Here is a 15,744-nt window from a genome sequence, read left to right as displayed (position 1 = left end):
CCCCCTCCCTTATTCTTGTTGTTGCTGACTCCTGTGCAGTGACATTTCAGTCCGCCATGAAGTGTACAAAGGTGACCGGGAAGGCTCCTCGTCTCATGGGGTCGCCCTCAATGTGGCCCAGCTGGAAAGAAGGTGACAAGGGAACATGAGAAGGAAAATATCCTGCACGTAACGGCAACTATTTGAAGGTGAGATGCAATTTGAAACATAGTGAAGCTAAATCGTACACTTTAAGAGGTATCCATATCCTGCATAAATCACAAATTTGTCACTAAATTCATCATTATACATAGTACGGTGAAACCTCCAAAGTTAAACTCCAATTTCATCTTGAATTAGTAGGTACTTACACTGAAGCTAAATTGTACATTTCAAGAAGTATCATACTACACACAGGACAGTGGAACTCCTAAAGTTGAACATGCCTTAAATTGTAGTAAGCTTCACGATGGCATGAGTGTGAGCCCGAAACAGATTAATTTAGTTCCGTGGTACCTTGACTTACTACAGAAGTGTATTGCTGTCACCCCCCCCAAAAAAAGTCCAGTATTACGTTTTTACATGATAGTTATCGCTTGTTTACATGATAGTCATTGCATTTTAACATGATAATTATCACGTTTAAACATAATTATCCCCTTTTTACATAATCATCACGGTTTTACATGATAATTATCATGTGTGTAAATTATTAGTTTTACATGATAATTATCACGTGCTTACATGATATATATCACGGTTTTACATGATAATTATCACCGTTTTACATGATAACTATCACCATTTTAGATGATAATTGTCACAATTACATGATAATGATCATGTGTTTACATGATAATTATCACAGAGTTCACATAATTATCACATTTTTAAATTTTATATATATATATACAAATATAATCACATTTTTAATTATGTTGCTAATCATCACCTGGTTTGACATAATTATCACATGTTTACATTTAATATATATATATATATATATATATATATATATATATATATATACCACGTGCTTACATGATAATTATCACATGTTTACATTATATATATAGATATAGCACATTTTTAAATGATAATTGTTTTTACACATTTATCACGTTTTATATGATAGTCATTGAGTTTTTACATTTTATATATATATATCACCTGCTTACATGATAATTATCTCATGTTTACATGATAATTATCACAGTTTTACATGATATTTATCACGTGTTTAAATGATTATTATCACTGTTTTACATGATCGTTATCACGTGTTTAGATGATAACTATCACGGTTTTACATAATTATCACGTGTACATAATTATCACGTTTTTATATTACATATATCACATTGTTAAATGACAATTATGTTTTACACAATTATCAAATTTTTACATGATAGTCATTGCGTTTTTACATTATACACATGCTTACATGATAATTAGTTTTACATGATAATTATCACATGTTTACATGATTATTACGCATTTACATGATAATTATCACATTTTTACATTATATATATATACAGTATATATATCACATTTTTAAATGATAATTACCTGTTTTCACATAATTATCACACGTTTACATATATCACCTGTTTATATTATAGTTATCACGTGTTTACATGATATGTATCACCTGTGTACATGATAATTATCACCAGTTTACATAATAGTATTACATGTTTACATGATCGTCATCGCGTTTGTACGTGATAATTATGTACAAAAGTGATAATTTTTACCTGTTCACATGATAGTCATCACGTTTTTACATGATAGTTATCACGTGTTTACATGGCAAATATCACATTTAACATGGTATTTATCATATTACATGATCATTATCACATTATCACATTTTTACATTATATCACATATTTACAATTATCATGTTTTTACATGACACTTATCACGTGTTTACATGGCAATTATCACGTTTAACATGGTAATCATCACATTATCACATGATAATTATCACATGAATTATCACATTTTTACATGATTTCACATTTTTACAATTTGCATGTTTTTACATGATAGTTGTCACTTTTTTACACGGAACAACCAAGTTTGTAACTGATACCATCCCATGTTATAAAGGCAAATTTGAATTGCTGTTATTGAAGATGAAACAGATTTCATTTAATTTTTATTTTCGTTTCATTCCGTAAGTGTTGATGTCATGTGCGGCTGAATAGAGTCACACGGAACTAGACCCACACGGACGTCTGTCATCGTCATTTCGGAGCTTAGCTCCCTGTCTAGCTAAGACTTGGCTCCGACGTCTTGGCGAGGACGGTACATTGACATATTATACATGTTTTTGGATAGTTATTTTGAGATTTGGAGCGTATTTGGAGGAACTTAAAAGGGTTCATTCCGACTTACGCGGAAATCTGTGTTACATTGCCAGCGCAGGAACTCGTTCGTAAACCAGGGATTACCTGTATTTATATATAATTATAAAATAATTTTAATTTGACAAGCAGTTTAACTTTTGGGGTTTCACTGTTCTTGAAAATGTTGACAACCTGCCGAAAGTATTTGCAACTTAACCTAGACTGAATTATGATTTAACACTTTTTTGGGCTCATGTATTCTCTTCATTAACTGTATCAGACACAAAAGGATTGTGCTTCTAAAACAAACACACAATAATAAGCACTGCACTAGAGGACTTGCTAAAGGGTTTTGGGTGAAAAGTTTGCGACATAACAAGGGAAATTCATGACTTCACAGGTCACAAGGCTATTTGGCTAGGATGCAAAAATCCCTGCTCATTACCTTGAAGGGCTCCATTAGTCATTTCTATACCTGAAAACGACAAAGCTGGAACATATTGGTACACTGGAGAAGCATACATAATGGCGCTAACAATGCTAAATGCATTAGAGAGGAAGTTGGAGACTTTACGGGAAGGGACAGACAGAACTGCTAAATACGGAGGCTACAGCTGGTTCATTTTCAGACAAGGGGCTCCACAGAGGAAGCAAGGTTGGGGTGGGGGTCTAAAGGGGAGTGAGGACTGGGATTTTGAAGAAGTGTGTGCGAGGATGAGCTCATGGCTTTTTGCTAGAGCTACCATGGTTACCGTGGAAATGAGACTTGATAGTCCAGGGGGACGTTAAAGAGGGAGTTCAGAATTTTTTACATTAGGCTTAATCTTCGACTTAGTGGGGGTTTAATTGGTTGGTGGAGTTGATTTCAACAAATTCTGTGCAGTTTGTCAGTTATTTGACAGTTTCAGGGCTCCCGGAGTGGCTAAGCTTAGGGTTGTTCCGATCATGTTTTTTTGCTCCCGATCCGATCCTGATCGTTTTAGTTTGAGTATCTGCCGACCCCGATATTTCCCGATCCGATTGCTTTTTTCTTCTTCTCCCGATTCAATTCCAATCATTCCCGATAATTTTTCCCGATCATATACATTTTGACAATGCATTAAGAAAAAAATGAATAAAACTCGGACGAATATATACATTCAACATACAGTACATAAGTACTGTATTTGTTTATTATGACAATAAATCCTCAAGATGGCATTTACATTATTAACATTCTTTCTGTGAGCGGGATCCACGGATAGAAAGACTTGTAATTCTTGAAGGATAAATGTGACTTTGTATATTTTGACTAAATATTGCCATCTAGTGTATTTGTTGAGCTTTCAGTACATGATACTGTAGCCATTTAACTGTTCTGCCCAAATGCATGATGGGAAGTGCAACCATGACTGTGCGTAGTGGCACCAATTGATATATCTTCTCTGCGTTGGGAAATAACATAGGATGTAAAGAAAAAGATCAATTACTACCTTTCTTCCCCACATTGCTTTCCCTCGATATTTCTAATTGTTGAGAGAGGGATTTTAAGGCTTTAGCCAATTTAAAAAAGGCTCCAAAGACTGCCAAAATTCACTCTACTCATTTTACGCTGCCTTTTAGCTCTATATATAGGTAAATCGGCGCCATTATAGATTGAACGCGACAATGCGTGGGTGGGTCGTGCAGCGCATGCGTTAATTGCGTTAAATATTTTAACGTGATTAATCAAAAAAAAAAATTACCGCCGTTAACGCGATAAATTTGATAGCCCTACTTTAAGCCAAAACTAAAGACTCTAGATGAGTGTAAGACATTTTGTCTGTAACGTTAAATACAATTAGAAAACGATTTAATTAAAAAATATATATATTAAAAAAAGGCATGTCCGATATTTTTTTGCCGATTCCGATACTTTGAAAATGACGTGATCGGACCCGATCGATCGGGACATCTTTAGATAAGCTAGCGCGAGCCAATGGTGCCTGCTTAGCATGCCAATAAAAAAACGATATTAACAAATGTAACATAGTCAAATAAAATTCAAAAGGCAGATCATTGTTCCAAATGCCCATTTGCCCAAACAATGCCCATTTGCCAAAACTGCCGGAATTCGTTGCATTCTGCAGGACTGTTTTTTTTAGATGCGTAATACAACCACAATAGAAAGGAGTGCTTCAGCCACTTGTGTTCAGTCCCTTTTGTTCCCACCGAAAAAATCAACAGTGAAAAAACCGATGTGATATCACTACACCCTGCTTGGCTAAAGAGCCAGTTCCCTGCAGAGCTGCTGGATTACAAATGTTAATGTTTATACAACAATTATTGACGTGCATTGGTAAGTTTTAATAACTTCATCATTGAAAACAGCCAATTTTCCTAGAGAGCTGGTTCCCTGCAGAGCTGCTGGATTACAAATGTTGATGTTTATACTACAATTATTGACATAGTAAGCATGGTAAGTTTTTAATAACTTTATCCTGAAAACATAGCCGACACTATTGATTGCATGGGTATTCGGTGATTCTCATGTGTTGTTTTTTTATGGGCATGCTAAGCAAGTACTTTATTATTGTACCTCCCAGTATATTATTTTTCTTTTACTTCATCAATATGATGTGTTCTGTCCTCACTAAATGTGACATTGTTCAGCTTTACAGACAGCAATCAAGGCAATTGTGCTTTATGAAGCATTTTACATCCTTCACTTTTGACAATTTGTAAAGCTGTAACACAAACATGTACACTTACAGTTGTGGGAAAAAGTATCGGAACCTTTTGGAATTTCTGACATTGCTGCATAAAATCCCCATCAAATGTGATCTTTGTCAAAATCACACAGATGAAAAAAATAGTGTCTTCTTTAGCTAAAACCACCCAAACATTTATAGGTTTTCCTATTTTAATGAAGATGATATGCAAACAATAACAGAAAGGGGAGACATAAGTAAGTGAACCATCACATTTAATAATTGTGCCCCCCCCCCTGTCAGCAATAACTTCAACCAGACGCTTCCTATCAGAGCAGTCTGGCACATCAATCAGGACTAATCTTGGCCCATTCTTCTCTACAAAACTGCTGTAATTCAGTCAGATTCCTGGGATGTCTGGCATGAATTGCTGTCTTTAGATCATGCCACAGCATCTCAAGGGGGTTCAAGTCTGGACTTTGATTTGGCCACTCGTGAACGTGTATTTTGTTCTTCTGTAACCATTCTGAATTTGATCTCCTTCTGTGTTTCCAATCATTGTTTTGTTGCAGCATCCATTCTCTTTTTAGCTTTAACTGTCTGACAGACGGCCTCAGGTTTTTCTGCAAAACATCTTGATAAACTTTTGAAACCATTCTTCCCTGAATGACTGCAAGTTGTCCAGGCCCTGAGGCAGCAAAACAGCCCCAAATAATGATGCACCCTCCACCATTCTTTACAGTGGGAATGAGGTGTTGATATTGATGAGCAGTTCCACTTTTCCTCCACACATTACATGTTACTCCCAAACAATTCAACTTTGGTTTCATCGGTCCACAAAATATTTTGCTAAAGCTTCTGTGGAGTGTCCATGTGCCTTTTTGCGAACATTAAACAAGCAACAATGTTTTTTAGGCAGCGGTGGCTTCCGCCATGGAGTCCTCCCATGAACACCATTCTTGGCCATAGTTTTACATATAGTTGATGTGTGCACAGAGATATTGGACTGTGCCAGTGATTTCTGTAAGCCTTTAGCAGACACTCGGGTTCTTTTTTATCTCTCGAAGTATTCTGCGCTGAACTCTGGGCGTCATATTTGGTGGACGGCCACTCCTTGGGAGAGAAGCAACAGTGCCAAAGTCTCTCCATTTGTAGACTTCTCTGACTATCGATTGATGAACATCCAGACTTGTATAGATGGTTTTATATCCTTTCCCAGCTTTATACAAATCCACAATCCTTGGTCGCAGGTCTTCAGACTTTGACTGAGCCATTATGCACATCAGACAATACTAATCATCAAGACAATTCTTACCAGGTATGTGTTTTATAGTGGACAGGGCAGCTTTAAACCACTCGTCAGTGATTGGGCCCGCATCTGACTTAAAATGTTTGGTAAAAATTGGAATTGCTCTTTAAGTCTCCTTAGGGCGAGGGCTCACTTACCTTATGTCATTGTTTGCATGATATCCTCATTTAAATATGCAAACCTATAAATGTTTGGTTGGTTTTAGCTAAAGCAGCCACTGTTTTTACATCTATGAGATTTTGACAAAGATCAGATCACATTTGATGGTGATTTTATGCAGAAATGTGAGAAATTCCAAAAGGTTTAGATACTTTTCCATACCCCTGTATGTTCAAAACGACACACATTTTAACAATAAAACTCTTGACACACAACAACTGCTGCTCAAAAAACCATGCAATGTGATCAAAATGTAAATTTAGTAGATTAAATTAGCCAAAATTGCCTAACAAAAGTCCGTATTTACAATTCTCAAAGCAAATCGCTCACACAAACTGTAGCTTTAACTTAATTATAAATACATACACGAATACATATTAGCTGAAACAACTTACAGCCTTATGTGGGCCAAACTAGAGCGCAGCTATTCGTTATCCATGTCGGACGGCTAAGTCTGCTTCTCAGTCATACAAGGCGAAAGTCCAGCGACACCCAACGCTGCCACCAGAGGGCAGTGTATTTGCCATCATTAAACAAAATACAATACTTTGGGACTTTTTGGATGGTTATTTTGGGGTACTGATGCGGAAATTCAGGTTACATCACCAGCGTAGCAAGAGAACTCGTTCATAACCGGGGACTACCTGTATATAAAATTTATGTCTGAATTTTTGGGGGCTTGGAACGGATTAGGGCATTTACCGTATTGGCCCGAATATAAGACGGTGTTTTTTTGCATTAAAATAAGACTGAAAAAGAGGGGGTCGTCTTATATTCGCGGTCTAGACATTATACCCATTCACAACGCTAGATGGCGCCAGATATCATTGAAGAGAATGCATGACATGAATGCATGACGGATCTCAAGTTTAACCAGTTTTCATTATTTTATTGCAATGTTTTTCTGTATTCAGATTTGTTTCAAGACTACAGTTAAACTTCACTTTGATGGTTAATGCAGTTATTGCAATTTTGTTGTTTTATCACAATAGACTGGTTTATTTACATTTCAAAAACCAGAAGCCATTTATTTACAAATGTGATTGCACTTTAGTTTACATATTTAAATGTTCAGATATTAAGATTTGAATGAGGCAAAATAACATGCTTTTTCTCTCAAATATATTGTTATTATCATTTGTTTTGGATGTACTGTAATTATTGTCTGTATAAAAAGTAATTTGGTGTTCAAAAAGTCTTTTTTTCAAACTTGAATCTTGAAAAAGGGGGTCATCTTATAATCAGGGCCGTCTTATATTCGGGCCAATATGGTACATGGAAAATGTGCCTCTACTTATGGAATTTTCAGTTTATGAAACTGCTTCCAAAACCAATTAATTTCATAAGTAGAGGAACCACTGTACGAATATCAAGCACGCACACACACACACAGAGATACTGACCCACCACTCCTGGTCCTCCTCTCCATCTACCACAATGATCTCGCCCTCTGAGAAGGTCAGCTCGTCCGGATTGTCTGCCTTACAGTTGTAAATGGCCTTCACTCGCTTCGGCCTGTGCTTCTGAAATGCAGTATAGCATCGTGAGACAATGTGAAATAATTAACAAGGCAATGCCGGGGGAGGCTTCACTCACAGTGTAGGCCTTCCTGGAGTGGTGGGCTGAATGTAGAGAGTGACCTACGGAGTTCTGCGGGCATCCTGGCACTTCCTTAGCTGGACCAGGAAGGGGAAATGATATCACAAAGACAACCAGATTTGCACGCTTTCGCATAGCAAAGTATCCAGTTCACAGATAGAGAAACGACTGACGCGAAACTTTTTTATCTGGCCGGGCAGTTATCGAGACTCCCCGCACAAGCGAGGCCTCGTTTACCCACCTCGTCGTTCGATAGACGCCGTCCGATTCAGCGGCACTCTGGTGAAGCCTTTATCATTGCTGGGGGTGGAAAAAAGAAGGAAAACAAGTGACTCACTGATGGAATGCAGAACAGGAAGTCGAAAGACTAAAGGGTAGAGGTCAACTTGTTGCAAGATACAAGATGAAATTTGGATATTTAAAATAAATATGAACTTAATGTTATGACAAAAGAATGTATACAAGACATGCGATAAAATAGTTCATGAACTCACCCTGCCGGACACTTTTGTTGACTGTTTCTCGATCCAGCGGGTCCTTGACCCGACTTGGAGTGTACGCTCAGTGTGTCAATCTTTCCTGCGGAAGGAGCCAAACCTGTGGCACAAAGTGACACCTGTTTTTTAGAGTGGAAAGTACTAGAATGAAGTGTAATTGCCCATCCACTCAGTGGGTGGCAGTGGCACTGTCATTTTCAGAATGTGCGCAATTGTTGTTTTCGGTACCCTTTTTAATTTTCTTCTTAGTCTTTTGGATGATAATATTAGCTAATATTAGCTTTAATCATATTTCAGTCATTTCTAAACATGTTTGTCTTTGTCTAGTTTTTGTTGATGACAAAGACTAATTTGGTCTAGTTTTAGTCGACGTTTACTCAATGTTTTCTTTTTTTTTGTATACATCTTTTAATTTGAGCTTTGGAATACATTGACATGATTTAATAGTTCTCAGCCACATCCAAGATAACAGATCAGATAGTCTTTTTCATGGCACATTTGATGTAGATAGGAAAAATAAAGAAAAAAATAATAACAACAAAGGATAGATAGATTGATAACACTTTGTCTTTGCCATGAGAGAGAGAAAAAAAAAAAAAAACGAGTTATCTTTGGCTGTATCGTGAGCAAATCCTCATCTATTTTACGCAAAACACACATACGCATACACATACCCCCCCACACACACACAAAAACAAAATAATAGTAATGGAAATTTAAAAACAAAATAAATCAAATTCAAGGAAAACAAAACGCACAATTCGAGCATACCATAGCACAGTAGGTAGGCTTGAATGCTATGGAGAGAAAAAAAAACCTCAAAGTGAAATTAAGAGGGGAAAACTCAATGTTTTCTTCTGTAAAATTCAAAAGTTTTACTCCAAAAAAGAATAATCAAAGGTTTCCAACTGTTTCTAATGTACATTGACGGATGAGAACATATTGTAGCATCTACAAATCTATCACCAACTCTGTGATAATACACACTCAGCAGGAAAAAAGTACATTATTTTCAACTGATTACACTCACCTGGAGGCCAAGTTAGCTGTTAGCCTAATGCTAACACAAATGTCAATGCTATGCTAATGCTACGAGTTACATTTAGTGTGTGATGATCACTCAGCAAAGACCTTTAAAGGCTAATGCAACATTTCATATTCTTGCTTGCCAAGATAAGAACACAAACCTTACCATGTGTTTCAAAACAAGCAATGGGGAGACTGGAGAGGACACTGGTGAGTTTGGCAGCACATCACATGAGCAACACAACCAGACACTGCTACAGTGCAGGCTAACTACAATGTCACACATTGTGAAGATGTAACTGAAGCTATGGCGCATTTTCGTTTGGTTCTCGTCTTATCAGACAAAAACTGGCATTCTTGTTTCAGTCTTAGCTTAGCAGTTTTAGCTCATTATTGGCTCGTCATCATCGTGAAAAAATTGTTAGTTGACTAAATATTTTCGTTATAGTCATCACTGACCAAACACTGGTGTGTGCAGTATTTTTGAACCAAACAAGAGCACACAGCAAATAGTACAGGAGGTATGAAGAGCTAAGATGAGGAAGTGTACAGTGCCCTCCATAATTATTGGCACCCCTGGTTAAGATGTGTTTTTTAGCTTCTAATATTTTTTTTAATCAAATAATATGGGACCTTAATGAAGAAAAAGAGAAAAATCCAACCTTCAATATAAGTGCATTTATTCAGTGGGGAAAAATCCCACATAAAGAAATAATTATTTGACATCAGATAATGTGTGTCACAATTATTAGCACCCCTGGTGTTAATACTTTGTACAACCCCCTTTTGCCAACAAAACAAGGTCTGGGGACTGAGATGGCCATGGGAGGAGCTTGATTTTGTGTCTGGTGAACCATTTCTGTGTAGATTTGGCCATATGTTGAGGGTCATTGTCTTGCTGAAAGACCCAGTGACAACCTATTTTCAGCGTTCGGGCAGAGGGCAACAGATTTTGATTTAAAATGTCCAGGTAACCCACTGAGAGTGTTTGTTCCCAAAAAGCTCAATCTTGGTCTCATCTGACCAAAGCACACGGTCCCAGGCTTCAACTGGGACTGTGTGCTTTGGTCAGATGAGACCAAGATTGAGCTTTTTGGAACCAAAACCACTCTAAGTGGGTCAGGCGTGCCACGCAAAATGCGCATGCGGAAAAGCACCTCATATCCACTGTGAAGTATGGGGGTGGGTCAGTGATGCTGTGGGGTTGTTTTGCTTCTAAAGGCCCTGGGAAACTTGTTAGGGTGCATGGCATCATGAATGCTTTGAAATACCAGGACATTTTAAATCAAAATCTGTTGCCCTCTCCCCGAAAGCTGAAGATGGGTCGTCAATGGGTCTTTCAGCAAGACAATGACCCTAAACATATGGCCAAATCTACACAGAAATGGTTCACCTGACACAAAATCAAGCTCCTCCCATGGCCATCTCAGTCCCCAGATCTTGTTTTGTTGGCAAAAGGGGGTTGTACAAAGTATTAACACCAGGGGTGCTAGTAATTGTGACACACATTATTCGATGTCAAATAATTATTTCTTTATGTGGGATTTTTTTCCCCACTGAATAAATGCTCTTGTATTGAAGGTTGAATTTTTCTCTTTTTTTACATTAAGGTCCCATATTATTTGAATTAAAAACATCTATTAGAAGCTAAAAAACACATCTTAACCAGGTGTGCCAATAATTATGGAGGGCACCGTTATGTAGCGTCTGGCTTTGACTTTTAATACAGAGGGAGAAGAGGAAAGACAAGTCTGTTTACTGTGTCTAAAAATGTTTTCAGCGGACAGCAGGAAGCCAAATCAATTAAGAAGTCACTTAGAGACATTAGACTCCAATCACATTGATAAGCCGCTTGATTTTTTTCAGCGATAACATGCCAAATATTGCCAACAATGTCCCCGCTTTGTCAATGTTAAATCAGTAAACCGGCAAGCACAGTTAGTATCATATAAGGTGACATACCAAGTTGCTCAGTGCAAAATAACCCTTACACCGTAGCAAAGGAGCTGATTCTGCCTGCAGCAAAAACATAGACTTCATAATATATTGACGGGACACTGGGCCGATTAATAGGGGGCCTATCGCCGTCATAGCCGACCGAGTGGAAACACAGACAAAGAGCTTTTTCCGTTGAAAATTAATGTGAATGAATGCTTAAATCCCTGAATTCTTTCGAAAAATAGTCTCGATTCTTGGTTCAAAGCAAAAAAAGTGGTATGTTAGCATTTATTTTATGTAAATTTGTTGAATGTGCTGCCTAGTCTTTAAGCCACTGTGGTGCCGCCTTATCACCACAAAGAGCTTTGCACGTTGGAAATTCTTGTGAATAAATGCGGAAATTCCTGAATTTTTTAATAGATATGCCGTAGTGGTTAATTTCTCCCATTGACTTTCTTCACGATTCAAAAATGCATTGTACGAAAAATATAATAATTACCTTGAATCCTCGAAGAAATCACTCCTGAGACAGTCCCTTCTCTTTGTATGCGGTACGGCTTTCATACTTTTTCAACCTAAAGTCAGCGTTGGATCGCTGTATGTGTTTGAGAATAACTGCGACCGACTTCGACTGACTGAAGCGGAGTGTGGGACGGCCTCCCACTTGAAGTGACACAGTGTCTGGGGAATGTGTCCTGTCAATATCATTATGAAGTCTATGGCAAAAAAGTAAAACTGTCCCTCTGTCCAATGACACTGTTGTTTTTTTCCTACTAATTTGGGGGGGGTTCAAATTGTTTGGCATATTGTCCTCATGAGTTAATGTTAGGGGTGCACAATATCCATTTTTTGGAACCGATACCGATATTGATAACTTCCTGCTCCTCAAAGCCGATACCGATATTTATGACCGATAATAAATATATTTTTTTTTTATAACTGTATAACCTGAGTTTTTGAACACCTGGAGGTTTTAAACAAACAAACAAACAAACAAACAAAAAAAAACTAGTAGTGGATTCAACATAGATTTGCCTTTGATCTCATCAGATTTTTCATAATGACATGAACAAAACAGTGCAGAAAGCATTCACGACTGTCAATGCTACCGCGAGACACCGCAATTTGTAAGTGATTGAAAAAGTACAGTAACAAAAAATAGATGCAGTGAATTATTCTGACCAGCAGGTGGGAGCAATGCCCCGCAAATGGTCAACTGATTTCCTATACTTATTATCGGTCCTATAATATATGTTATTGGATCTATCGGGATGACGTCATAATTCCTATTATCGGACCGATAATTATCGGACCAATAATTATCGTGCACCAGTAGTTAATGTTGCTAATCAGTTTGAATTTCTTAATATTTAAGTTTGTTTTTCAGTATCAAATGGTCAAAAAATGTACCTTGAGTATTTTTACAGTTTGGATGTAACTTTTCTGTGATGCTTAAAATTGCGTTTGAAAAATCATTTTTCGCTCCTCAGAAATAGAAATACGAAAAGGTTTCGTGTCACTGTTTTGACTCACGTCATGCTTACCAGTTGTAGAGGTGAGCCTAATAGGAGGAGCGGGCGGGTGCATGTTGGGAGGGTCCGAAGACGATCGTTGCCGACCGACCAGGTCTAAGGAAGAGGGCTTCCAGCTGCCGGAAGGCGAGGACTGACTCGTCCCGCCGAGGCCTGCTAACTGGACTGTAAGCGAGGAAGAAGTGAAGTCTTGTCAAAGAGGGAATTTGATTATACGTGACTAAAATTGAAAGTGACATTAATAGAAAAAGCGGGAAGGTGAGGAATGGTGCTACTTGGCGGACCTCCAGACAACCACTAACATTATTAAAGTGGGCTTGTGATAGCCGTGTCAGAGTGCGGTTGGTTAGTGCAGCTATGCTACGATTTTGAACAGAATGTCGACAATGGCAGACTTGGCTTTCATTAATTAAATTGGCTCACTGCAGAAAGAAGTCTTGCACCGTCAATGGTAGCCAGTGAGCTAAGGTAGACGCTATTTGCTAGATTTTGGTAGCAATCTATTGGTTCTTTTTTTTTTTTTTTTTTTTAACAGTGACACCTTTTTAAAATGATATATCGATTCTTGGTGGGAACAAATCGATTACCTATTTGGCTACAAAGTATTGCGATATATCACTTTTTCGATATATTGTCACACCCCTAATAGTATGTAAAAAATGAACAGAAAATACTGTATTTTATTGCCTGTGTACATGAATGTGCCTGGCAGAATGGCAGTGACAGAATGACATTGTCGTGTATGAGCGAGCGTTATTGTTGACAGCAGCTTATGTTGAACTCATACATACCCAGGTTCCTAGGTGGTAGTGGTGGCGCAGACGTGGTGGCAGGTAAACCAGGCTGAGGAGGGTTGTTGTTGACGATGGTCCCGTATGTCTCGTTGTTGACTAAATTCGGCAGATACGAGCGCTGCTTGTCCTTGGCGAGGCCAGAGGCGTCGCGACCATGCAAGTGGGAGTTGGTGCTTGGTGTGTAACAACTGACGGGACGCTCATCCCTTCGGTGGGGGCTGGGCTGAAGTGCAAAGAAGAAGATGGGGCTCTTAGGCTAGGTTCAGACTGCAGTTCATAATGCACAGATTTTTTGTGCTTTTCCTACTCGAACGAGGCATTTACTTGACGTTCTGAAATTGACACGTCGCAAAGAAGTGGACCATTTCGAATCCGGTCTGGGTCTCTTTTGTATGTTGGTTTAGATCCAACCCGGGTCACATTTTTCCAGAATATGGCTGCAGTCTGAACTGTCAAGTCTCCCAAATCGGAATTCATGCAGCAAAGAGCTAGAGCGGCAGGCAGGACGGCAGCAATGTAGCTGTGCATTAGCGCCTAGCTTGAACTCGGCTTTTACGCAGGAGGCAGGCTTAACCACCAGTGTTGTTAATCTTACTTTAAAAAAGTAATTAATTGTAGTTACAAATTACCGTAATTTCCCTAATATAAGGCACACCCGTGTATAATGCGCACCCCAAATTTACTTAAAAATATTGTACCCGTTTATAACGCGCACCCTAATTTTAGCACCAATAAATAGAAGAATACAAGAAAACAGAGCTCGTGTACAGATACAGAAATGTCATTTTACTGACTGGTGAAACACAGCACAAGCATAGCATATTGGTAGTTCAAAACATTACCATAAACTGACAATATTTACGGTTATAATACGATTTGACAACTTCTCCAGCTTACCAGAATCTAGGAGAAAACAAAACAGATGTGACTTTTCTTTTAAAGGCTGCTGTACAACTTGCTCGTTTCATCATGATGAATAAATGTTTCTTCCATGGATTGATACGGTAAAATGAAAGTGAGAACGTACGTCGGAAATCCGTGAGAGCTCATCGCTGTGACCACGACAGTAACAATAGGAACTATTGTTATTTGGGATTGAGTTTCCTGAGGGACAGATATAGTTGACGGACACAGGAAGTCTGTGTGCTTACATTTGTTATGGTCAGAGTTGCGGAGCTGCAATAAACGTTGACTCAAATGAGTTCAAGAAACTAAATTCCGTGCTTTATGAAGAGTAAAAAAAGCAGAATTTAACAGACGAAATCATTCGGCCGATTAGAGTGAAGTATTACCGAAACAAAATGGTGACGTCACGTACCGTTATGGTCGGCAACGGGTCGCCGCATACGTTTCTTCAACACAACGTGGCCGTGTCAATTAAAAAAATAATCGGTTTATATATATATGTAATACATATATATTTCTGTCTCCATCCATGTACCCGTTTATAATGCGCACCATGATTTTACAAGTTGATTTTGGGGGGGAAAAGTGCGCGTTATATTCGGGAAATTACGGTACGTCTCCCAAAAAAAATTGAGTTAGTAACTCAGTTACCTGAATGTAAGAGTAATGAGTTACTTGGCAAAATAACTAGTGTTACTTTTCATGTTTTTTTGTTGTTTTTTTTCATTTCAAACCAAAAAGAAAAAAAACATGGCTCACACTATGTGAAGTTCAAAGAGTTTTTAGGACAATTGGCCCGAATCCAATTCTTTACCCTAAACTTAACTAGACACAGGGGTATTGTGGAAATTGCGATAACTAGATAGTAACCTTTGCTATTTTTGGAAGTCATTTAATGTTGTGAATCAACAATCAAAGTTGTTAAAATTGCTCCCGTTATTGCATTAGTTCCCTTGTCTACTTTCTATATATGAAAGTT

General features: G+C 38.0%; 1 protein-coding gene across 4 annotated transcripts in view; it reads right to left on the bottom strand.

Moving 5' to 3' along the window:
- asap2a (ArfGAP with SH3 domain, ankyrin repeat and PH domain 2a) overlaps window positions 1–15,744 on the bottom strand; it is a 119,125-nt gene continuing 103,381 nt past the window's right edge. For 2 of the 4 annotated variants that reach the window (XM_057860326.1, XM_057860329.1), the window contains 7 exons: window positions 13,857–14,082; window positions 13,078–13,230; window positions 8,567–8,669; window positions 8,314–8,372; window positions 8,070–8,149; window positions 7,877–7,996; window positions 1–121 (listed from right to left, as the gene is read on the bottom strand). In XM_057860326.1, the coding sequence (XP_057716309.1) occupies window positions 47–121; window positions 7,877–7,996; window positions 8,070–8,149; window positions 8,314–8,372; window positions 8,567–8,669; window positions 13,078–13,230; window positions 13,857–14,082 (816 nt within the window). In that variant the 3' untranslated portion in view covers window positions 1–46. Of the gene's footprint in view, window positions 122–2,781; window positions 2,812–7,876; window positions 7,997–8,069; window positions 8,150–8,313; window positions 8,373–8,566; window positions 8,670–13,077; window positions 13,231–13,856; window positions 14,083–15,744 lie in introns of all 4 variants that reach the window. The other 2 variants (XM_057860328.1, XM_057860327.1) reach the window with 2 other exon arrangements.

Source organism: Corythoichthys intestinalis, chromosome 15, assembly GCF_030265065.1.
Source record: "Corythoichthys intestinalis isolate RoL2023-P3 chromosome 15, ASM3026506v1, whole genome shotgun sequence".
NCBI classification, from domain to species: domain Eukaryota; kingdom Metazoa; phylum Chordata; class Actinopteri; order Syngnathiformes; family Syngnathidae; genus Corythoichthys; species Corythoichthys intestinalis.
The sequence above is the reverse complement of the archived record's forward strand: the minus strand, read 5'-3'. Positions and strand labels throughout refer to the sequence as shown.